General features: G+C 53.5%; 3 protein-coding genes and 1 long non-coding RNA gene across 11 annotated transcripts; 1 reads left to right on the top strand and 3 right to left on the bottom strand.

Annotated features, from left to right (window-relative positions):
* Positions 1 to 1,011: 1,011 nt before the first annotated feature.
* Positions 1,012 to 4,979, top strand: LOC113632730 (uncharacterized). Its single transcript, XR_003437935.1, has 3 exons — positions 1,012 to 1,433; positions 4,442 to 4,575; positions 4,828 to 4,979. It is a non-coding gene; the product is annotated as an uncharacterized LOC113632730 (long non-coding RNA).
* Positions 3,293 to 8,018, bottom strand: BACC1 (BPTF associated chromatin complex component 1). 4 transcript variants are annotated; one of them, XM_027130252.1, is made up of 8 exons: positions 7,864 to 8,018; positions 7,090 to 7,166; positions 5,997 to 6,711; positions 5,715 to 5,809; positions 4,974 to 5,075; positions 4,102 to 4,292; positions 3,759 to 3,863; positions 3,294 to 3,556 (listed from the first exon to the last, which is right to left on the bottom strand). In XM_027130252.1, exons 3-8 carry the CDS (start codon positions 6,015 to 6,017, stop codon positions 3,552 to 3,554), a joined length of 519 nt encoding a protein of 172 aa, XP_026986053.1. In that variant the 5' UTR covers positions 6,018 to 6,711; positions 7,090 to 7,166; positions 7,864 to 8,018; the 3' UTR covers positions 3,294 to 3,551. The 4 variants fall into 4 exon arrangements, with proteins under 4 accessions (XP_026986052.1, XP_026986054.1, XP_026986055.1 ...); XM_027130251.1 differs by lacking the exons at positions 7,090 to 7,166; positions 7,864 to 8,018 and having other exon boundaries at positions 3,293 to 3,560; positions 5,997 to 6,209; XM_027130253.1 differs by lacking the exons at positions 4,974 to 5,075; positions 7,090 to 7,166; positions 7,864 to 8,018 and having other exon boundaries at positions 3,293 to 3,560; positions 5,997 to 6,209.
* Positions 6,323 to 8,064, bottom strand: RNASEK (ribonuclease K). The gene is made up of 3 exons (XM_027130245.1): positions 7,860 to 8,064; positions 7,090 to 7,166; positions 6,323 to 6,711 (listed from the first exon to the last, which is right to left on the bottom strand). Exons 1-3 carry the CDS (start codon positions 7,935 to 7,937, stop codon positions 6,570 to 6,572), a joined length of 297 nt encoding a protein of 98 aa, XP_026986046.1. The 5' UTR covers positions 7,938 to 8,064; the 3' UTR covers positions 6,323 to 6,569.
* A 1,902-nt stretch (positions 8,065 to 9,966) lies between these two features.
* ALOX12 (arachidonate 12-lipoxygenase, 12S type) lies at positions 9,967 to 21,600 on the bottom strand. Of its 5 annotated transcripts, none has more exons than XM_027130194.1 (14): positions 21,393 to 21,600; positions 20,595 to 20,796; positions 19,212 to 19,293; positions 19,003 to 19,125; positions 18,783 to 18,886; positions 18,369 to 18,529; positions 17,355 to 17,498; positions 16,353 to 16,562; positions 13,821 to 13,907; positions 13,430 to 13,599; positions 12,817 to 12,938; positions 10,870 to 10,970; positions 10,577 to 10,747; positions 9,967 to 10,461 (listed from the first exon to the last, which is right to left on the bottom strand). In XM_027130194.1, exons 1-14 carry the CDS (start codon positions 21,525 to 21,527, stop codon positions 10,282 to 10,284), a joined length of 1,992 nt encoding a protein of 663 aa, XP_026985995.1. In that variant the 5' UTR covers positions 21,528 to 21,600; the 3' UTR covers positions 9,967 to 10,281. The 5 variants fall into 5 exon arrangements, 4 of the variants coding, with proteins under 4 accessions (XP_026985995.1, XP_026985994.1, XP_026985992.1 ...); XM_027130193.1 differs by having other exon boundaries at positions 20,595 to 21,183; positions 21,393 to 21,510; XM_027130191.1 differs by having other exon boundaries at positions 20,595 to 21,508.
* Between the last annotated feature and the right edge of the window lie 2,126 nt (positions 21,601 to 23,726).

Here is a 23,726-nt window from a genome sequence, read left to right as displayed (position 1 = left end):
CCAGGGTAGGAGACTAAAGTTTTGGGGTGTCCTTATTTTGGGGTGTTTTGCCACTCTTTGGGTGCATTTGGTGTAACTGAGTGATGGATCGTGAGGTGAGATTGATTTTAGGGTTCACTTAATTTGGAGCATGATGCTGCTTTGGGATGTCCTTTGCTTATAGCTCCCGCTCACCCCAGATTCTAGAAGTCTCTTTCTTTAGTGAACCTCCAAATATTCCCAGGATTTGAAGGACGAAATTCGGAAAGGGAGTGTATCTCCCCTTATTTCTATGTGGCCTGGATAGATCTGAGGGAGAAAAGGTGGTTTCAAACTCTGAACCCCAATTTCTTAAGGGCACATACCTTGGTTTGGGGGCAGATGGGGGGAAATGGAGTGTGTTGTGGTAAAGTGGACACCCCTGACTAGGGCAGTCTGTTGGAACTGTGCAAGGAGAGGTGGTAGTGAGGTACAAGGAGGGGAATCTTGTACCCTGATTTTCTAGGATAAGAGCCCCAAACAGAAAGCAGACAGAGGACTGGGAGTGTGGGTGAGATGGGGGGGGTTCCCCACGGCAGCAGGGGCTGGGGGGGTAATCCAGGCCAGCTCTGCACACCCCGGTCCCTGCTCTCTTTGGCTCTCCTCCCCTCTCTCCCTCCCACCGCCCACCCCCCCAACCCAAGGAAAAAAACTGCCTGTGCAACAGCAATGGCAGATTCCAATCCTCCAGGCTTTCCTAAACCACCACGGAGACCAGCCAGGGGGGAGGGGAAGGGAGGATCGGGCTTTCCTGCTTCCCTAAGACTGGGGCTATGAGCTTGACCTCCTGGCCCCTAGCCCTTCGAGGAGTGCCCCCCTCCCCCGGCCTGGAAGCCAGGTGTCCTGGACCCTAGCCCCCGAGCGGGGGGGTGGGGGGGGGCCTGGAGAGACGGGGAGGAGGAAGGAGGGAGTGACTTCCAAAATTGGCATCGGGACAGAGCAGGGCTGGCGGGAGGCAGGTGAAAGACGGAATTTTCCTGAAAAAACGGGGGGATCTGAGGACCCCAAATTTGGGGAGCTAGTCCAGAACCGTCCAGCCAACATCCTAGATTTTTTTGGGATTTTTTGGGGCCCCCGGGACCCCTCTAGATGGGGTGAGGAATGTAGTGTTGGGGGAATCTGACTGGGGCATTGCAGCTGCCTCTCCCGCCGAGTTGGAGACGGATGGGCTGGGACGGGTTTGGGGGGGGGGTGTCCCCAATTCTGACTGGGAGTGGAGGAGCCCCCTCATGTGCTCTCTTGTGGGGGTCCCCCCTCCCTAGGGCACTCCCCACTCCCTGAGCCAGCCGAGAGGAAGGAGGCCAGCGATGCGACTGGGGCGGCTCCTTTCTCCTGCACCCCAAATGTGAGGGATGCACCCCAAATTTTGTTCCCTTCAAAATAGGGGACCAGGATCTCAGGGGAGAGTAGCTGAGGTAAGTGGGGAGGAAAGTGTCCCCTGTTTTCAGGAGAGACGTGGCGGTTGGGGGGGAGGTTTGGAGGTGCGTGCTGGGGTGGGGTCGGGCTTTGTCAGCCTTAAAACTGGGGGGATGATTGGAGAGGCTTTCTCTTACACCCCGAAACTGGAGTCCCCCAGATGGAAACCAAAGACAGGCCAGAGGGCCCCCCAACATCCCCAGCCGTTAGTATAGTGTTTGATTTCTGTTTCATCCCCACAAAGGCTCTGCCGAGGATGGGAGTTGGGGGCAGCTGTTCGGTTTGGGGGGTACGGGGGGTGGCGTGAGGAGCAGAAGGCCTTGGCAGGATTTGATGCTGGACAGATAGGGGTCTCGACCGAGGGGGTCCGGCATCCCCCGGGGCCTGAAAACTCTGCTTACACCACCATCTTAGATCTTTTTGATTGCTAAGAGTTTTGGGGGGTGTGTCGGAAGGTGGGGGTGGTAAAGGGTGGGATGGGAGGTAGGAGGATAACTTTTGGGTTTTAGGGGATATTATTGTGATTTGCGGAAGGGGTCTTGGCCCTTGGATTTTGCTTTCTGGTGGGTGTTTTTTAAAAATCAAGTCCTGGACAGGAGAAAAAGGCTGAGGGAAGGCCTAGGGTGGGGGTGGGGAGAGGCATGTTTGTCTCAGCTTAAACGTGGCTTTCTGGGGTGGGCCTGCCTTCCTGGGCCTGGTGAAGGGGCTGGGGGGTTTGTTGCGGGGGGTGGGACTTGGGTCCGGGGGGTCCAGGGGGAGTGGGGACGGTGCTGGGGGTGGACTACCTGGCCCCCAGGTCCAGATGGCCCTCTTCCTGTGCCCTGCTGCTCCCCTTTCCCCCTGGCCTCCATTTCCTGCCTTTGGCCTCCATCTTGTGGCAGGCCCAGGGCCCAGGGCGACTTCCGGCCCCCCTCTCCCGACCATGTTCCGGCCCCACCACCTCTGGACTGCCAACTCCCAACCCTGCTGTCCTTGGCCTTCTGTCTCTCCTTGCTTTCTCTTGGGTTCTGACCCAGGGAGGGGAGGAACGGACACAGGAAGCCTTGGGTCCCTGCCCTTGCTGAGTCGAGAGGCAGTCTGTTGGTCCCCCCCAGTCATTCCCTGCTTCCTCTGCCTCTGACCCCACCCTAGGGATCCCCTGAGCAGAGTTCCTACAAGGAAGATGGTTCCAGTCTTATTACACTGCGAGCTCACCCCTTAGGCCCCTCTCCCTCCAGTTGCCTGCTCAGCTTCTAGCTCTGGTTTCTTGTTTTCCCCAACGCTTCTTGGGGCCATGTTTGCCTTTTAAGCCTTCCCACCCTTGGTGGTAGGGGTCTTCACAGCACTGCCTCGTGCTCCCTTCTTCTCAACCCACCTCAGTCCTGCTCCCGCCCCAGCAGCACACTGTGGTTTGTACGGCACTGTGGCCACGTCCAAACCACACTGTGGTGTTAGAGCGAGGGTGGGGGAGGCACCGCTGAGGCCTGGCCGGGGAGGCCACCCTGGAGAAGCGACACGAAAAACATCTGGGGCCTTCTGGTGAGGTGGCGGGGGTGGGGGATGAGGGTGGAAATGGAGGTGTGAAATCACTGGAAGCTGCCCTTCTGAAATCCCCAGGGTAGTCTCAGGAGTACTGCCTGCCAGAGACCCCGGAGTAAGTGCTGCCTTCAGAGAGCAAAGTGGAGCCTTTGTTGCCCACACCCAGCTCCCCTGGCTCTAGCAGCACAGAAATATTGGCACTGGGAAGAAAGCCTGCCAATATTGGCTGTGCTGCTCCAGGCAGGGTGGTGAGAGCCGCTGAGGAGGGGCTGAGCCCCGGGGTCTAAGGAGAGAGGGAGGTGTCCCTTGCACTCCAGTAATGTCAGGCTGAAGGCACCAAGCTGAGAGGGAGATCTTTACTGTTTTCCGTATAAAAATGTCCATCAGTTGGGGGTCATAGGGGTTGAAGGAAGATGCTCATACAGCAACAGCAAGGTGGGCCACCCGGCAGCCTTTCCACCCTCTCTCATGCAGGCCTTGCTCAGAGTCCCAACCGGTCCACAGGTCCAGGGTGAACAGTGAGAGGGGTGAGAGGTGGAAGGCTCAGCAAGAGAGCAGAGGAGGATCAGCGGAGGTCAAGAGAAGGCCAGAATCCAGGGTCAGGCTGTCTGGAACAGGAAGTAAAATGGGCCGAGATGGGGCGAGCCCCAAGTATGACTCCCACCTCCCTAGAGCACCAGCTCTTTGCAGACCCAATCCCCTGCATGCACAGGAGGGAACCTTCTCTTCCACAGCCCCTGGGAGGGGGATCCTGCTGAGACCCTCCCCCACCCCTTCAGCCGTTGTGGGAGGAGGAGGACTCCTACCCTGGTCGAAGTTGAGTTTCTTGGCTGGAGGAGTTTCTCCTAGCCCTTCGATATCCACCAGGTCACTGTTGGCGTCCGAGTCGTTCAGAGCACTGAGTGTCACATCTGGGAGAGGGGCACAACCTAGGTTCTAGGTTCCCTGATGGTCCCCCCCAACCCGCCCACTTCCCCAAGTTTCAAGCTCTCCCGCTCTCCCTCCCTCCCTCCCTCCCCTACCCCAGCCACCCTCTGGGAACCTTCACTGGGAGAGGAAAAGAGATCTGTCCTTTGACCCAAGCCCAACTCTCTCACTGAACCTCAGATGGGACCTTTAATCCCCAGGCAGCAACTCCACAGCCCTTACCAGCCTTCTGTTTCTTTATGGGGGGACCGCCGGCCTCAGGGGCACTGGAGCTGCTTGGTGGAGGGGCAGCTGGAGGAGGCGACAAGACACCAGATGCCACCTTCTTGGGCCCTTTCTTGGGTGAATCAGCTGGAAGGGGGATGCCGGAGTCTTCATATACCTTGCGTTTCACAGTGGCCTTTATCTGAGCCCTGAAGAGAAGAGAGAGCAAGCTAGGAAGGGAGTCATCAGAGAGGCTAAGGGAAGCAGGGAGGGGAGGACAGGGGCAATGGGCAACTCTGAAAGAACACTGGGGAGCCCCTTCATAAGAATCCAGGTGAGGGCCCCGACTCTTTGCTAGGGTCCTCGTTTTCCTGAAGCCTTGCAGTCACTTAGGGCAAATGGAGCCTGAAGAGTGGAGTCCAACTGAGAGTGGGAAAGGCCCGTCTTCTACTTCTCTTCTGGGAGAGATGTATGAATGTGGAAGGCTACCAGGTAAGCCTGGGTGACCTACCGGGAGATTGAGACTTATTAATAGATCCTGATCCACTAGCTCAGAATCATAATATCCCTGGAAACACCACAGTAGAGCCTCAAAAGATCTGTATAAATAACCAGGGACTTCCTATTACCAAATTCAATTATTGGGTGTCTCTGGAAACCTAAAATCAAATTCTTGTAAGGTCCTGATTACCACAGCATTTTAGTGACTTCTGACCAATTGTGACAATTCTTTTATTCTTTCAGTTCTCCAGGGACTTTGTTGCTAACAAAACTAGCAACAAAGTAGGAAAGATGTTGAGCTGGAAGGGAGTTTGAGGAAGATGGAACAATGGGTATGGAGGAAGAAAGCTGCCCACCCGCCCTTTCTCTGCCAGCCAACCCTCCCTCACACTGTCCGTTCCTTGATGACACAGCTGATGTGATTAAGATCGTCCCCAAATCGCTTCACAGCAGCCCTCAGCATCTCTATCTCCGTCTCCGTCCACTTGGCACTGTCAGAAGGGGAGAAGGGAATAGCGAAAGTGGGAGGAAGAGGGGTGTGGAGCCAGCCCACAGGCTACGCATTCCACAGCAACCAGCCTCCTCCCCGCGATGCCTGGGGCCCCTTGCATAAAGAGGTCCTCCTTAAAAAAACAAAAACAAAAGCAAAAAAGAAAATTCTTAAGGCGCCGTGGGAACCCTGCGGACCCCCAACCACACGATATTGAAACAACCGCCACCTTAGAAGAAAACTTCTCCCCCATCAACGTGAAACAGCTGCTTATGTAAACAGCCCACTGAAACCCATCCAACAAGTGGGGGTCTTACAGACAGAGCCTCTAAACACAGTCTGCTGCAGTCTGACAGAATTCCACATGATTTGGGGGGTGGTGTGGTGTGGGTAGTGGTGGCGGTCTATGGTCTACCAGTTCGCAGCAGGGCAGGGCTGTGAAATGAGTCCGGATTATGAGCCTCGGTCTGTGGTTTATCTGTCATTCATTCATTCAACAATCATTTATTAACACCTACTCTGCGCTGTGCCAGGCACAAAGGGAAACTAACATCTGTCCCTGCCCTAGAGAGTGTCGGTGTCTGTGATCGAGACCCAGCGTCCGCTCTCAGCGTCCATCTCCCAGCCCGGGCTCACGTACCCCGCGGGAGAAGAGTCGGCCACGGGATGCAGCTGCATGGTCAGCTCCCCGAGCTTCGTGAAGGCGGCGCCCGCCGCGGAGAAGATCTCTCCGACCTGGGGGGCGGGGCAGCATTACGGGGGGCCGGCGCACAGTGCCGCACCGGACCGCCCGGAGCCCCTAGCCCCACCCCAGGCTGGACTCCCGCCCGCCCCTCGCCCGGGATGGAAGAGCCGGGAGCCAACTTGGGGGCCCCGCCCTCCCGTGGCCGCCAGGGAGCGCTGTCCGCGAGGGAGGTCGAACCTTTGTAGACGCTGACGTCATGGCCCCGCGCGCCTCCTCACGGAGACGTTGCCGCCGCCGCTACCTCGGAGCCGGGACCACGGAGAGCAGGGCGATCGAACGGCTCCAGCCCCCGCGCAGGAAGTCCCGCCCCTTCCCGCAGCTGATTGGCTCCACCTCGGCCGCTCACCGCCTCACCGCCTCGGCGCGCGGGAAGGAGAGTGGAAGACACCGCCTCGCTTCCGGCCCGGTTTCACTCCACTTCCGTCGAGGGGTCGGGACTCCCTATTTGGAGTCCGAGCTCCAGCCCGGATGCCTGCCCCGCAACCCATGCACACACACGAGGCTTAAGAGAGCAGTTTCTCTTTATTGTGTAACGAGACAAGGCGAGGGGGCCGGAGGGACAGGGAACGGCCAGCCCCGACCTCCCTCCACTGGAGCCGGGCGCCAGAGGTTGAAGAACAAGGGATTCAGTCTATCGCCAGGGAAACCCAGTCCGCAGAGGGCGCCAGACTGGGGGTGGGGCGGGTGTGACTGGGTGGGGAGAGTCTTTAAATAGAGGAGGGGGCTGGAGAGGGGGAACGCGACGGTGCCCTAGCGCACCATGTATTCCTTGCGCTTATTGAGCCGAACTTGGCAGAAAGAGAAGCCTCCGAGGAGGAGGTAAAGGCCCGCGGCGATGAAACAGTTGTAGCTGACTTGCTCGTAAAGGTTGTATATGTTCTGGGGGCCATTCCTAGGGGTGGGGATTAGGCAGAGAAATATCGGAAACATTATTAACAGCAGCCAACATTTACAGAGCACTTACTATGTGCCGGGTAACCATTCTAAACGCTTTTACGTGTATTATCTTAATCTTCATAACCCTATGGGGTGAGTTCTGCTATAGCATACACTTTGCATAGGTGGAGGAGGCACAGAGAAATCAAGGAAAATACCTAAAGAAGCCACACCTAAAGCGGTGGGTTTAGGATGGCCGCTGAGGTCTGACTCCCAAGACTGCTCCTATGCGCTAAACAGAGCAGCCAGTTCCCTAGTCTCTGGGCCCCAAGCATCCAGCCTCCTGCAATTCCCCGCCCATGATTCTGACCACTTCCCCCGCCTCTCCACTTACTCAAAATCTTTCTCCGTTAAGGGAACGTCTTCAATTAGCACAGCGGAATGGACATTGAAAAAGATTCCGAGCATTATCTGCAAAAAGGGAAAGGGTAGGTTGTTGAACTCAGGCACCTGACCTGGTCATTGCCTGAACTCCTCCCACTTCGAATGTTGCCACAACATCTGGGTATGGGAATTACCAGAATGAGCTGGGATTAGGGATGGCTGTTGCCAGATTTGGACTCCAGTCACCTGGAACAGGGCATGAATGGTGACATAGAGAAGACTTGGCTGGGGCAAGGGTTAGGAATAATGAGCAACCAGGAACCAGATTATCATCCTCTCCGGAGGCGTCATTATCACGGGACAGGGAGGAGGGGGTCAAAGGGAATCGGCACTTCTCCATATTACTTTTTCCTGAAGTGGGTCGGGTAGAGTCCTCGGGAAACAAGGCCCAGCTATCCATTTCGGGAACAAGCTCTCCCTTTCCCCACTGCCCTCCATTCAGCTCAAGGATCTCTCAAGAACGTAGCTCTTCTTCCTCCTACCTTGAGGGTACTCCAAATTAACCAGCCCCGGGGCCCATTCCAAGCTTCAGCTCCCCCTCTCCCTTCCAATTCCCCATTTCTCAATTCAGTTCTGTCTCGTTCTCCAGCGGCTAATCAACCACCCCCTCCGGCCTGTCTGCTGCTTTCAAACGCCTGGTGTCTCCTAGCCTTCCAGCCCTCCAACACCCGGGCCCCTCAGGCCCTCTCCTCTCCGGTTGTCGCCGGGCAGTCCCCTCACCAACATGATCACTCCCCAGGCGCTGAGGACGATGCCGCAGGCGGCCAGCTTGGGCCCACAGCACAGAAGGGACGCCATGAAGAAGGGAGTCGGGGATCGCCTAGATGTGGGCCAGATAGGAAGGCGGTGAGAGGAAGCCCTGATGAGCGGGGTGGGGGGAAGAGAGCTGGACTTGGGGGCTCGCGGAGGACCGAGCGCAGGGAGAGCGACTGAGGGGGCGTGGCTTCCGGGCCCAACCATCGGGCTGGCGGGCGCCAGGCGGAGAACGCTGGCGCCTCCGGGTCCTCTCGGACTTCGGCGGGAAAGGGCGGTGTTTCTGAAATCGTAGCGGCCCCTCGGGAATCCCTTATTGACCCATATGTAGCTGGGATGCGAGTATTGCAGGAGCAAAGTTCTCCGGTTTCTTGGATTTCCCCCCTCTCCAGTTTGGAATGGGAGGAGCCAGTATATCATGTGACCAAGTCTGGCAAGTCACGTGACGAGGAAGAAATGGTAGCCCGGCCTCAGGAAAGCTTTTATCTCTGGCGGAGCTCCTGGTAACCTTGGCGATGCGCTCTCAGCAGCCGAGGATTGAAATTATGTCATTTTTCTCTCAGATACCTTAGTCTCGGGTGGTATCCTGTGATGGAGACGTGGTAAGTGAGACATAGAGATTTACACCGAGAGAGAACGCCTCTACCTCCTCTCTACTCATCCCTACCCTTTAAAATAGACACTCTGACACAGTAAAAGAAGACATAGAGCCCCTTCCCGAGCCCAAGCGTGCTGTTCTGGCTAGAACGCTTTAAAATTGCTGAGGGTTCTTGGCATTGGATATACTTAAGTAACGTTTTGTTACCAAACACGAAATACTGAAGAGTTGTGGTTGCCAAATCCAGGAAAAATATGGGCGTTAGGAAAAGTCCAAGGAAAGCAGATTCAATGAACAAGCTGTTAAGGTGAGTGGCCCTGCCAAATGTGCTGGAGAAAGGAATAAGTACACACGAATGTCAGTTTTCTTCCCTACCGTAAACCAAGGAAGCTGATCATAGGTCCTTTGAACAAGGTAGAGTACAAGATTTTAAAAATATGAATGGATCATACCCTCCAAAGAAAGAGTTTGTATACCTCACTGGTGAAAAACAGATTTGTAATAATTATTCAGGGAAATAGTGGTGTTTGAAGAACACAGTTTTGCACTGAGTATGTTGTACCCATTCTAGTGAGGACAGTGGTCATAGCGTAATTGAGAGGGGTCACTTTGATCCCAAGACCCCAGAACCAGACAAATACTGTCAGTGGTTAGCATAACTTTGTGGTATTTTTCCATTTATTTTGTGCAGATTGTTCTTAAAAGGGTCGTGAAAGAGAACTTGGAACCTGGGAAACACTTAGAGACCCCAGAGTACTGAAGAGCCTGGGATAGTGGCCTTGAGACATTATTTCGTGTCTTTTTTTTTTTTTTTTTTGCGGTACGCGGGCCTCTCACTGTTGCGGCCTCTCCCGTTGCGGAGCACAGGCTCCGGACGCGCAGGCTCAGCGGCCATGGCTCACGGGCCCAGCCGCTCCGCGGCATGTGGGATCTTCCCGGACCGGGGCACGAGCCCGCGTCCCCTGCATCGGCAGGCGGACTCTCAACCACTGCGCCACCAGGGAAGCCCTCGTGTCTCTTTTGTTTGAGACTGTTTGGAAGGAAGCCATTTGGGGGTGAAAGTTTTTATTTTGCCTTAGGGGCACCATTCTCATTCAGGGACTTTTGGGGTAGGTGTGTGAATAGGAGACACAGGGGTGGAGAGAAAGTTGCCAAAGAAGAGTCAGGAATTTTTAAGTTGGACAGGCATGAAGTCAAGCTCCTGGGAAAGGAGAATTAGTTGAGGTAGTCGATTTCTCCAAGAAATCTTCCTCACCCTCCCCACCCACCCCACCATTCTCTGGATGTTTTGCAAGTAAGGTCAGTGCCTCAGGCTACGGCAGGGTACCGTTGTGCAGGTACTGCCCCAAATCCAGGGCCAGATCCAGCCTGTAGCCTGTGCACATCCCTGTAGCGAAGCACAGGGTTTTGTTGTGTGTTTTTGCATTTTAAAATGGTTGACTAGACCGAAAGGAGGATGTTTTGTGACACAGGAAGTTCATATTTCACTCTCCGTAAATAAAGTTTTATTGGAACACAGCATTCATTTACACGGTGCCTGTGGCTGCTTCCGTGCTACAATAGGAGAGCTGAGTTACTGTGACAGACTGTGTGGTCTACAAAGCCTAACATATTATCAGGCCCTTTACAGAAAAGTAAAGGCCCTTGGGCTCATGGGATGCAGATGTAGGGGGTTTAATTGGGGGAGGAAATAGAGCCTCTGCAGCAGAGGCTAGGAAACCATGAAACTCAGTATGGAACTGTCAGTCCCAGAGCTGATCTGCAGTCTTCCCGGTGGGGGTGTCCCAGAGCTCAGATAGTGATGCTGTTCTCAATGAGGCTGGGCTTTAGGTATTCATAGGGCAGGTCAAGTTGCTCATTCCGGGCTGTAATCTCCCTTTCCAAGTTTTCCAGATCTGTTTGGAATTGGTTTAGTACAGACTTGGCCTTGGGGTCTGAGAAATACTTTTCTTTGTGATGCCCGAGAGGCACCTAAGAAAGAACAAAGGATCAGTCAGTTTTGAGTCAGACACACCTAGAGCCTAGCCCTTCACTCTTATGTTTACCTTCCAACTGTCATTTCCCTTTCCCCAGGGTCCTCTCTTACCATGTCTGGCTGGCGGCGCCCCAGATGCCATGTGACGACCATTTGAAGACAGGCCTGTCGGACATCAGGTAGTGAGCCCATCACTGTGGCCACTGTCACATCTTCCTTGGTGGTAGGTGGGGGCATCCGCATTGTGCATGGTGCATTAGGGACCCAGGCATACCAGTCCAGCTGGGGGAAGAAACTGCAACCCTAGGATCCTGGTACTTAGGATTTGAACCCGCATCTCTCCCTTGGGCATCCCAAGGTCCAGACACTTGCCTTCAAGGACCTGGGCTTTCAGCTCTCCATACCTGGCCCTGGTTGATGGCCCCATGCTGAGCAGTGCACGTGAAGACACACATGGTAAGGAAATGGCAGAGTTGATTCTGGGACTGGAAGGAGATGGGGAAACCTGGGCAGGAAAGAAACAGGATTTAGAGGCTACAGTCTGAGAAGAGAGAAATGAAGGCCGAAGACTTGGGATGTCTACGTTTTGGAATTGATTGTTGTTTGTTTAGTTCATTTATTCAAATATATTTGCATCAGACATGGATTTCAATTCAGATTCAAGTAATATATTTGGGTTACCTTAGGTCAATTACTTAACGTCTCTGAACCTCAACCTATTGACCTGTAAAGTGTAGATGATACCTATTTTATAAATGAGATAATCACCTGGTGTGGAACAAGTTCTCAATAAATAATAAGTATTGTTATTTTGGAAGGGTTGGGGGCTGAAAAGTTCTGAGTGATCAGAAATCCTCTGCCTCAAAAAGTGGTTGAGAATTTAGGGATGCTTCCTCCTATTCCCAGGTAGGGAATTACAAGTGTCTGAATTATAATGTGAAGGATAAGGGAAGTCATAGATTTATAGGGTCATAGCCAAGAGAGGCTTTCCGCAAAGATTATGTCAGGCCATTCAATTCACAGTGGAGGTGGGGGGTTCAGAGACCCAGAAATCCTGTCAGTTAAGTGGAACAAATATAATCACTTCCCTTTTGTAGATTAAAAAAAAAAAAACAAAAACCAAAGACCAGAGAGATTAAACTGCTTGTCAGGACTGCATAATTGGGAGAAGGCAGAGGCTGATCTTGAACTCGGGTTCCTGACTGCTAATCTCAGGCCGTTTTTAGCACACTTTCTCCAAAGAGTCTGTTGGGAAAGTGAGGCGAAGGTGAGCTATGAGAACTGAAGGACAGTGGAGGAAGAGAGAATGAGAGGCACTTAGTGGAGGTTAAAGTTCACATGTGGATGTTTATTTTCATTTTCCAAATGTAGATACTGGTTGGGGAAAAGATGGCCAGGGAGAGGAGGGGTCTCCTGGTAGCACGTGGAGCCCAAGGGACATACCGAGATGTACTAGAGAAAGTTTGGTCCTGGAAGGGGGGTGGTGCAGACACAGATTCCCTAGGGAGACGCTCCCTCCAGAGGGCGGGTGTTGTGTTACTGCTCACGGCACCCTCAGAGGCCGGCCATAGCGGCTCCCCAGCAAATGTTCGTAGTTGTCCCACAGAGGCAGAGATGTTGGTGCAAAGTATGAGGGGCGGGGATGCAAGGACAATTTGGAGCAGAGTCCAGGCTGACCCACGTGTGAGAGAAAGAGGAGGAGGAATCTAGGAAGAGCTCAAGAAAGGCTGTTTCTTCCCCAGAGGTTAGAATGCAGGTGGGGTGCTAAAGACGGTGGCTGGATCCTAGCAGCGGTGGGGAGAGGCTGGATTGGCCAAAGAAATGTGAGCCTCAAGGGGCAGGGCACCGAGTTCAGGGTTGAGCCAAAGCGCGCAGAGCATTGTGTTTGCATCTGGAAATGACCTTGCACTGTGGTCAGTGTGCAGTAGGCCTGGACTTTCTATGCGTGTGCTGGACAGTAGCAAGCAGGAGGAGAAGAGGGAGAACAGAAGGGCTTTGGTGGAAGAATCTTCCCATTTATATCCTCAAGTAGGAATAGACAAGCATGAGGAGAGAATGTGAGCCCCAGCAGGGCCTGGGCAGATCCCTTGCTGGCTCAGGTTCTGGCCCTGTGGCGTCACATGCTGTGGCAGGTTAGGGGATGGGGTGGAAGTAAAGGTTGATGGCCAGGGTCTCTGCGGAGGATGATCCTGGGGTATCTAGAATTGTCCTGAGTCTTAGGAGGTGGGAATGGGATTCAGATGTTTGACGTGTGGAGGGAGAGGGGGTGGCATGAGGGGTTGGGGTCCTGAACCCAGACTCTGCTTGGGCAGAGTGTCCAAGGAGCTCCTGTCCCCGGGGAGGGCTCTCACCTCGGTTCTGGGCCTGGCACAGCCCCACCTCAGTGATCTCCCGACACCAGGCCTGCAGCTCAGGGTCCCCTCTCACGACGTCATCCCCGCGGTAGAAAAGGTGGATGATCCCCTCCACGTAGCTGCCCAGGGGAGAAGGGAGGTGAGCTCCTTGAGAGGAGAAAGCTTCGGCCTTTGACCCCTGCACTTTTCCATGGTCTCTGCCCAGCTGACTCTCAATATGTCTGAGTATAGAGTCTTCAAGACCTGCCTTTTGGGTCATTCCCAACTCTTTCTACAAACTAGTCTAGAGAGGAAGGACACGTGGGTCATTAGTTCTGGGATCCCTATACATGGTTGACAGCCATTCTCCCTGACAAAACCCCTGATTTTTCCAGATCCCTCAGCCTCCCAGTCCACAGCTTTCCCAACGTAGGTTCTCTGTCCCCAGCCTTCTCCTTCTCAGGCCGTACGCACTGACTCACGCTTCCTCATCTCTCCCCAGGATCCAGTCCTTTGCTCCTCTTGTCTGGACCTTCTTGTTTTCAGGTTCCTTTTGCCCCATGCTGACCTCAGGCCAGAGCCCCACTCGCCCTCTCCCCTGCCGCATTTCTCGGCTCCCCGTCTCACCCACCGGGCAGTGATCTCCCAGAGCCGTAAAGCATCGCAGGCATAGAGAGCACCCGGGGTTCCCAGCAGGCCGCGGTCAGCCAGATTGTTGGGAGGACAGAGGGAGCAGTAGGTCAGCTGAGCCAGGGCCCGGCGGAGCAAGTGCACGTGGCCCCCTCCACCGGTGCTCACTGCCTGGGACAAGAGAGATGCGAGGCCTTGAGGAGGAAGCCAGCACACAGTATATAAGGGGTTCAGGTGTGGCATTTTCACATTTAGAGACATAGATATAAAGGGACAGGCTCATGGGTTTAAGGGTCAGGACATTCACCCAGGTTGGTCTGGGATCTTGAAAGTGGCAGGAAATTGTAGAGAGTCAGACGGTGAGGCAGCCCCATGCCCCATCCCCTCCTTACCTTATCAAATATACCTCCGTCTGGGAGGAGTTGGGTCCGTGCCCGGGTGTTGATTTCCATCGTGTAGCGGATGTGTGGAATCAGGAGCTGGGATGGGGGAGATTAGAGGGGGTGGTTTATGGAGGACATGCTTGGGTCCTTCCTTGTAGGCAGCATGGTGCCTACTCTTGATGCTTTCCTCCCTTGACAGGCTCCTCTCTTCCTGCTTCTGTGATCACTCACTCTTGTGATCTTTTCGCCCCTGTGAGTCAGGCTCTGGAGCCAGACTGACCTGGGTTTCACTCTACACTTCAGCACTCACTTTGATACTCATCCGAGGTACCAGACCTTCTAAGTGTTGACCTGTCTATCTCCTGTCTAGCCCCTCCTCTGTCAACAGCGGGTGATAATAGGGTCTTTTGTCTCAGGAGGCTGCGGTGATGCTTATGTGAGTGATGTATGAAGAGTTTTTAGTCCACACAGAAGCCCTTAGATACTAGCTGTTATCGCTTATCTTTATGATTTCCACCTGGGGTGTAGGTGGCCTTTGAGAATCAGCCCCTTTTAATTTGCTTTTATACTCTGTCACTTACGACCTCACAGCTTAAATTAGCCTCTCTACTCATTACCAAAGCCATGCCTCCACCCGCTGGTCGCTTCACTGTTGGTTTTTTGGGGGGTGGGTTCCCTTAGGGAGATAGAGGAGCCATACTGAGCCACATATGTAAGCAGCAGAGCGACTATCGTCAAATCTCCCCCCACCCCCAATTAGGCAGTGAGGTCCCGTCTATATTTTATAGCTTTTCAAGAAATGGCTTTTCCCTAGCTATTAAAAACGGCTATCTCATCCTCACATGCATTTCTTTTTATCTCAGACTATTTTGTCTTCATTTACACCCAGTTTATGTACAGGTTTCACGTAGCATTGGTATTTATCTGAGTTGTTGGTGGACACAGGGTGTGAGGCAGAGATAACTCTGGTGCCAGGAGGTCAAAGCAGCTCACATTGGGCTGCAACTTTTCACAAAGTTCATGAAAGGTGCTGAGTGTCATGGAAAGCCCAAAGTCCACATGAGGAGCAGAGATACCTTGGGACAAACAACTCTTAACAAATCATTGCAAGAACTAATTTTTTCTAGCTTTTAGCCTGTGTCACACTCTTAGGTCGTTTCAGCCTTCAGCAACCCCACGATGGGCCGCCTGTCATCCCCATTTAGACCTGAGGACACTGAGCTCACGTCTGGGAAGCACAGAGGTCAGGATTCAGGCTTCAGACCCCGGCAGTCCGAATCCAGAGCCTGTGCAGGTCACCTCTGGGACATTGCTGGCCTGGCTCTCCTGCGTGTACTGATTACGATGCAGCTGTTTGCCATGACGTCGCTGTGGGAATGGAGATAGTTGGGCAGAGGGCTGAACTCGTAAAGGGGGATTTTCAGTGTGCCTAGAGGCTTAGCCTCTTCAGGGTGAGCAGGAGACGGTGGTGCAGGAGCACCGTGAGATCAGTAAAATCCAAGATGCTGCTCATCACACTGGTCTCCATCTTGTCTGTGTCACCCCAGACTCGGAGAGGCCACAGCTACTGCTGGCCAGGCTTGGGGGTCGGGCGGGGCCCCCGGCTGAAACACAGTTCAGTCGTTCTCCTTGCCAGGTGCTCACCTGCATGTCCTACCAACATTTATGACTCCCTGTACCTCAAACTGAACCTCATTTTTGCTTCCCAACTGGCTTCTCTCCTGGCTTCCCTGTTTCTGACAATTGCTCTGGTTCATAAGCTTCTATCAGTTTCATCCCTTCTCTGTCTTGTTCCCTATATCTAAAGTGTCATCAAGATTTTGAGGACGTTTTTACTCAAGCACAAGCCTTATGTCACTGCCTTCTGCCGAGCAGTAGATGCTGAGCTCACTCTTTCATAAAATGACAGGATTTCTAGGTCAGTCTGCAATACCCACCCTTGGGCTTCTGGGTGTTGCAGGAGCTTAGACCTCTGACCTTTCTGTCTCCGGTCTGATATCCAGGCTTGCCGCAGCTACTATTCCCTCCCTTCCCCAATTCTGATTCTGCTGTGCCGCTCTCCTTGCCTCTTGACCTGCTCCTACTTAGCAAACTCAGTTGGGGTGGAACATACTCCATCAGTACTCTAGTGTTTATCGCTGTCTCTTGTGGTTTCAGATTCTAGATCCAGCTGTTGTTCTCTGGGTAGTTCTTATGGGCACCACTTGTCATTCTGGCTAAATCGTCAATCTCCTAAGGCAGGATCAAGGCTTTTGTTTTACTAGCAATATTCCGGCTGTACTCTAGGCCCATTGCTAGATTGTCAGATCTCTGAGAATTTCAGAGGGTTTCCTTAGTAATATGTCCTGAAGAAACCTTAAGTGACTTGACCTAACTAAAACACAAGTCTCAAAATATTGATGCAGTCTTCCTTCTGTTCTCACCTCTTTCTTTCCCAGAGTGATAAAAATTTTGTTTTGCTGCTGCAATATCATTTGATACTGGGCTGTTTCCTTTCTCTAGGGTCTGAGTGAAGGGGGACATGGAGGGTAGAGGTTGTACCTTGAAGACCGGGTGCAGCCCCGGGAGGCACCTCATGGTGGCCACAGCAATGACCTCAGCCAGCAGGTGGGTGTTCAGCAGATGATATTGGAGCTGGTGCAGTTGGAAATCTGAATTTCGGACCCAGGACTTTGCCAGGAGCCAGGCAAGTGGAGGATCTGAGGGCAGGAACAGTGGTGGGGTCGGAGAGCTGGGGCTGGGAGGCTGGATCTGGGAAAAAGAGAAATTAAGCCTTCATTGAACTCCCACTTTATGTGTGACATTATGGCCAGCAGTCTTGGGGAAACAGATGAGTAAGTACGATTATCGCGTCCAGGAGGTATAATCCAGGAGGAGGAATGAGGCCCCTCCCACCCTGCCTCTCACTAGCTGTGGCACTGTGCGAGCACCATGGTCGTCAGGTTGAATGCAGGGGAGTCTGAAGCAGGGAGTCCAGGGAGGAGATCCCGGCAGTGGTCTGGGAGAAACGTGATGGGGGTCTGAGTTATGGTGGGGGATGGAAGGGGAAGCTGGGTGTGGGAGATAATTGACAGTATTTGTTAACTAACTATTGAGACCAGTGGGAGAAAAGAGAGGGGACTGAGAGATTAAATAGCGATTCTCAGAGTGTGTTCCCAAGCTAGCGGCATCCGCATCACTTTGGAACTTGTTAGAACTGCAAATTCTCAGTCCCCATCCCAGACCTACTGAATTGGAAAGTCTCATGCTGGGACCCAGCAAGCTGTGTTTTAACAAGCTGTCTAGGTGATTCTGATACACAATAAAGTTGGAGAACCATCGGGTATAGGACGAGAACTCCAAAAGGCCATTATGACTCTTGAACAAGTCCTGCCAGTTGGGTGAGTCAGGAGAAACCAGGCTTTAAGTGGAGTGACACGAGAACATATCTCACTGTGTGAGGATGGGGTTTGGGAGTCAAGAGCCAGGGGGCTGGTTCCTTGGGAGCAGAGGTGGAGGTGAACAGAAAGCAGTGTTGGGAGGTGGATGCCGAGGGCGCCCCACCTGGATGACCATGGGTAGCAGCTTCCCACTGGTGTCCATCTTCAGCATGACGAGGGGGGCAGCCAGGTACTGCTTCTCTCCTCGGATCACATTGGCTGGAATTCCATCCAGGAGAATGAAATCAGCCTCAAACAGGGAACTGTTCTGGGGAAAGGAGGAATGTATCCATCGTTAGAGTTCGAAGTCTAACCCGAGAGGGCCAGGGCAAAGGGGGAAGACATTCAAGACCTTTATCTGAATTCTTGCCATCATCCTATGTCGGTTGCAGAGTCCTATCGGCAGAACCAGAGCATCTGGCCCAATTCCTCTCATGTTAAGTGAAGAAACAGCCTAGTGAGGGTAGACATCTTGCCCAGGGATGTGTGGTGGCAGATCTGATTTTAGAACCAGGCCTGCTCAGTCCCGTGTGCAAGCTGTCCCCTTGTCGAGATGGCCAGGTCTCTTCCCACTATCCCTCGATGATCTGAACACCTTGTGTTTAGCTGTCACCAGCTCAGCAAATGCTCTTTCACTCCCTAAAACTCACCTTCTCTGCCAGGTAATCCACAGAGGCTCCCCTGCCCAGCCCTGCCGCAGAGTCCAGCGCACATGTGCACATGCACACGGCATGCTCACATCCTGCCTCGCTCGTCCTCCTCACATGTAGCTCACCTCTTCCAAACCCAAGTAACCCCCGCATTTCTCCCCATCTGATGGCATATTTTCTACCCTTCTCCCTGCCCATGAACACTGCTGTCCAGAGCACTGACGTCAGCCAGGGAATGTCATTGTCCCTGCTGACACCTCTGGCCCCATCTGCACCCTGGGAATCTACCCTGTTTCCCCTCTACACCGGGAGCCTCTCATAATTTTCCCTACATACTGTATCACCTCTAGGTTTTTCTAGCACTGGAGTCTGGACCAAGGGGCTGTAGGTTACCACAGCCTCCCTTCCTTGACTCATCTTTGGTCCCTGCCCTTCACTACTTCTGGCCACACCGCCAAGGAGAGAACAACACAGGGTGGGAGGGGTACCAGGAGTTCTTTCTCCAGCTGGGTCCGTAGCTCCTCCATCCCCGAGGGCAGCACTAGCCGGGAGGGCAGAGAGGTGCAGCGTCTCAACAGCATGGGATTGGTGCCATTGAGGAACTGGTAGCCAAACAATTCATCGTCCTGCCAGCGCTGGCGAACCTTCTCTGTGGGGTCGGGGTGGAGTGTAGGAGGAGGATGTTTACACAGCCGGGATGTCCCTCCTCCAGGCCCTACCCCAGTGATCCAGGCACGTGACCATCCCATATCCAGCCCCTGCCTTTTCATCTGGGGCCTCTGAGAAATGACCCAGCACAATATATTCTCATCTGGGAGGTCTCCTGAGGGGCTGTGGAGTGTGAAGGTCGGGTCATCAAAAGGGGCCAGCAAGGGGTTATAGAGACCTGGGGAACCACTGACCAGCCAGGGTATTCTTCTGGCCCCAGAAGATGTGATCAAAATCCTCAAAGCAGTTCCAGGAGCTCAGGAGGGTGTAAACATGTTTGAGGACCATCTCCAGAGCCCTAGGACAGGAATCGAGCCATGAACCCATTTGCCAATCCCTCAGCCGCTCACCATTGACCACCGTTTTTGCATCTCCCAGCCCTTTCCCCACTCTGAGCTCCAGGCCTGTTCTTACCCTGCCTTCAGTGTCCCCTCAAAGTCCAGCCTCTTTTCCTCGTGGAATCTCATATTGGCAGGTAGATCGTCCTCACAGCCCGCAGCTATTGTCAGGGGTAACCCTTCCTTCCATGTGGCCCAGCTAGGAGATGGGGACAAGGCTTCAGGGAGGGTGTCCAGGTCAGTGACAGGGGGTACCACTGAGAGGCCCTGTAGGTGGGTGGTCACCAGTATATCTGACGTCTTTCTTTCAGTTCCTTCTCTCGATGTTTCTGGAACACATCCAATGCGTTGTTTCCTGCCAGGCGGGCTGGGGAGACATTAAGACAATTGGCCACGGTTTGTGTGGTCCTGTGCTCTCCTCTGCTCGTCCTCATCTTCCTTTTCGCCATCATAGGCCATGTGTTCAGTCAAGCTCTGTTGCTTTTATCTCTGGCCTTGCCTCACTCCATTGATTCCTGGGACACATTTATCTTAATCATTGCCAACTTTGCACTCTGGGTTTTGCTAATCTCAACCCTCGTCTCTTGTCTTGAGACAACAATCTCATGTTTGACACCCTTTCTTGTCCCTTAACTCGTCTTTCCCCACCTGATCCTATTTCATCAGTATCTATGGTTGGAAAAAATCACCTTAAGTAAGGTGATAAAATCTTGGGAATTCCCTGGTGGTCCAGTGGTTAAGACTCTGTGCTTCCACTGTGTTGGGGGGGGGGGGGGGCACAGGTTCAATCCCTGGTCAGGGAACTAAGATCCCACGAGCCATGCGGCGTGGCCAAAAAAAAAAAAAAAAGGTGATAAAATCTCAATCACTCATATGCCCATACCTATTTTCTACTATATATTGCTTTGGTTAATTTCTCATCTCCTGAACCTCACCTACCACACCTCAACCGTCCTCAAAAGGCTTTAGGAACAGCTGTTTGCTTTCTTTCCCTGACTTCACTCTTCTGAGATTTACCATCAGAGTCTATATTATCAACTTGTTCCTGTTCTTATCTGCATTTATACTCACCTGTCTCAAAGTGATGTATTTCGTGTTTCCATCCTTAATTGCCCTTGCCCTCATTTGCCTCTGTAATCATCTTTCTTACTTATTTCCCACGGTAACAAATTATGTATTTGCTGTCCTCATTCATTCCCACCCACCTGTCAGTGTGCACCCTCTCCCTCGTGGTTTTCTTCCATGTTTTCCCAACCAAATCAGCTCTCCAAGTCATATTGCTTACTGTTTCCCTTAGCTGCCTCCTCTTAGGGGTCACCCCCATCCCCTACTCCATGTGCTACCCTTACCTGCCCTGCCCTAACTTGTCCCTGCCCTAACTTGTTCCTGTTTCCCATCATTGCTGCGGCTCCCATCCCGTGTCCTCATCTTCTTGGAGGGTGGGATCTGCCCATCACTTACGTCCCTGTCCAGCCCCACTTGCAGCCTTTTTTATTCTGTGTATAAATTTGGTACTTTATAACTTTTTTCCAAGGTCCTGTCTTCTCCACACTTAACCTGCTGAACACTCACTTTCATCAAGGCCCTCTGACCTTCCGCAGCCCTCCCCCACCCCTTCCCCAGCAGTTCCCCAGGCCCTGCATCCCCTCTCCCGACACTGCCCCTCACCGGTGCCCTCGGGCAGGCACAGCACGCTGTCGGCCTGCACCCAGCGGTAGCACGGGAAGGTGGCCTCCTGGAAGGCTACAGGGCCCTGCACCGTGATGTGGTCGCAGAACCACGCGTTGTCCACCAGGGAGTGGTGTTTGCGCAGCTTCACGAACTGCAGTGGTCCCAAGTCCTCGGGAATGTCATGCTCAAACTCCTCCTCCTGTGGGACCAGAACCCGGAGACTTAGTAGCAGGGTCCCAGGAGAGGCCGTTTTGCCTGCCGGGGGTGGGGTTGGGGGGTCAGAGGTGCGGTGGGGACAGGAGAGGAGGGGACCTTTGTGGAGCCTCCGTTGACAAGGCCTCCAAAGACAGCCTCCCTCGTTCCCTCCTCCGGACATCTGCGCGGTGTGTCTGACGCCCCATCGCACCGGGAGGAAGAGGGAGCGTGGCGCGTGGCCCGCAGTGTCTTGAATTGATGTCTGAGTATCAGCACCTTCATCGGTCCTTTAACTGAGCTCTCCCCGCTCCCTCATTCCTAGGAGCGTCCCACTTGACTTCTGATCCTATATTGACACTGGCCTGGGGTCATTTGGAGAAGGAGTTGGAGGCTGCGAGGACCAGGGCCGGCGGGAAGGGAGAAGGGGTATGCGCTCAGCCCGGGTCCTGGCTCCCGATCCTCTCCTGGCCCAGCCGCCCGGGCGTCCCAACACCTGGAAGTCCCAGCAGGCACGGTTCCGCAGTCGTTTCGCCCTCGGATCCCGCCCCTTGCCGGCCTCCCGCGTCCCGGCCGGGGTCTGTCGCCGCTCCGCCCGCTGACCTGGCCCCGCGCCGGCAACATTTGCAGCTCCAGCTCCGTCTCCCCGCGCGCCCCGACCAGCCACAGCTGCACGCGGTCGTGCGACCCGGCGAAGAATGCGGCCCCGGTGGCCACGCGGATGCGGTAGCGGCCCATGGCAGCCCCGGCGGCTTAGGCGAAGGGAGCCGGATGGGGCGCGCTTTTCGGGGTCGCCGGCCGGTATCGAGGCGCCTCAGGTCCCGGGCCTTTAAAGAGAGGCCCGCGTCCCCGCCCTCCTCACCACTTTCAGACGCTCCCAGTCCCCGCCCCAGACTAGCCCGAACCTGCGAGCCGCTGAGCCGGTTGCGGGGAAGGGCCGTCCCTCCCGGGCCGAGTGGAGCTGTGGGGCGATGAAGGGGCCTCCGCTTGGGTGAGGCCGAGAGCATGGAGGCGCCCGGGGTTTCTCTGGACCTCCGGGGGAGGCCTGGGGCTAGGCGCCTCGGGGTTGAAGGCAGCAGAATGAGGACACTTCCTGAGGTCTCCCGGCCTTTAGGAGAGCTAGGAGGAAGAGGGGTTGAGTCAGTCTTCCAAACGCAGGAGAAAGCCTCCGCTTTTCTGGGCTGGGACCCGGGAAAGACCATGGGCTGAGCCCTGGAAGGCCGGCCTGCTAGGCTGTGCTGGGCCCATGCGGAATGTCCTGCTCTGGACCCGGTGCAGCCCAGTAAGTCTTCAGTTCCTGATTTATACCTCATTTGAGCCCAGTCCTTCATTAAATGACCAGAGGTGCCCCAGGCTGCCTAAAACCTGGAAAAGTAACAGCTGAAAGACTTGCCCCATCACCTCCACCCCCAACCTCATATCAAACATGGCTGGATTAGGACCCTGGGCACACCAGATACTGAGGGAAGCCCAACTGAGGCAGGGCAGTGAAAGCCTCCTTTTGTCCAACCTTCATAGTGGCTGCTGAGAATGTTAGGGACCAGGTGTTAGGCCGCATTATGGAGTCACTTAGGGGACCCAGCATCTGTGCGCAGTTACCATGGACTTTGTCCCTTCCAAATGAATGCAGCCTCTTTCCCTTCTGTAGGTTCCAGGTAAATTTTTATTCCGGCCTCACTGACCGTGGTGCCTGCTTTCCCCACCAGAATTCAATTTCCTTCTAAAAAATTAGGTGTAAAGATTTTATTAGTCATGAAGTTCTACTTCTTTCGTCTTCCCTCTTGTCTTTGTACTGCTCACTGCCCCCCCCCCCCCACTATTTCCTGGTCCTTTGTGGCACTCAGGGCAGGAAACCAGGGAGCAGCGGTGGGGCCAGTGCTGGTTAAGGACTTTGTAAATGTCAGAAGGATGATTCAGGGCTCAGGCTTTACCCCCCACCCAGGAAGCCTCTTGCAGGTCCCTCTCCAGGTCTTCTTGACCCAAGTCATTCTAAGCATCTGGCTCACAGTGGATGTGTTTGGCAGCTGGGCTAGGCCAGGGCAAGGTAATTCTGCTTTCTTGAGCCAGACCCTCAAAAATGACTTGACATGTTGGTCATTGGTGGGAATGAGGGATTCCAGTCCTGCCTCCCAGCCTCCAAACCTTACGGAAGTGTCTGATCCTTACTGAGTGCCCTTCCCCTTCTTATCTTCTGGGCCCACTCCTGCTTACTACATCCTCAGTGCTCAGGGCTGGTGTCTGCCATATGCTGGCCCCCAATGTCCTCCAGTTTGGGATATCTTGTAATATCCAAATAGAGTGGCTCACATTCCCATCTTATGGAGTAGCTGAATCTGGCCTTTCCACACACGCCCTTCAAGGGTCACTTTTAGCTAGAAAAGAGAGTTTGCATCATACCTACTTCCAAAACCAGTCCAAACTTCAGCCTGCTTCTCTGCTTTTCCGTGATACCTTTTCTGCCCACTGGAGAGTTCTCAGAGGCAGGGTGGGGGGTGAATAATTAAGAACAGTAATCCAAACTACTACATAGCTAATTAAGTTAATGTGTAAAACACTTAGAACGATGCCTGACAGTAGTCTCTGTATGTATATGCTGCTATTATGCTATTATTTACATTTTGGAAACAATTTTCAGTTGAACGTCAGCGTCACTCTTAGAAATTCCTCTATCTCTCCCCACTGGTTTTCCATGTCTGTCCCATTTAGGGGTCTTACATCTCAAGACCTTCCCACTTTTTTTTTTTTTTCCTTTTTAAGCACATGCATTATGTTGGGGAATATAATTAAAAACAAAATTTCCCAACCCAGGAAAACCTCTCCACAAAGGTAGTGGAGGAAAGAAAACAGTTTTATATTTGAATAAGCATTACCGGAATGTGATGTGCGTCACAGGCCATCTGCTAAGAGATTGTAGAGATAAAGTATCCCACCCTGTTA

The sequence above is a fragment of the Aethalodelphis obliquidens genome, unplaced genomic scaffold (genome assembly GCF_003676395.1).
Source record: "Aethalodelphis obliquidens isolate GAN/ISIS:26980383/991018 unplaced genomic scaffold, ASM367639v1 scaffold38, whole genome shotgun sequence".
Lineage (NCBI taxonomy): Eukaryota > Metazoa > Chordata > Mammalia > Artiodactyla > Delphinidae > Aethalodelphis > Aethalodelphis obliquidens.
This window is presented reverse-complemented; position numbering and strand designations above follow the sequence as displayed.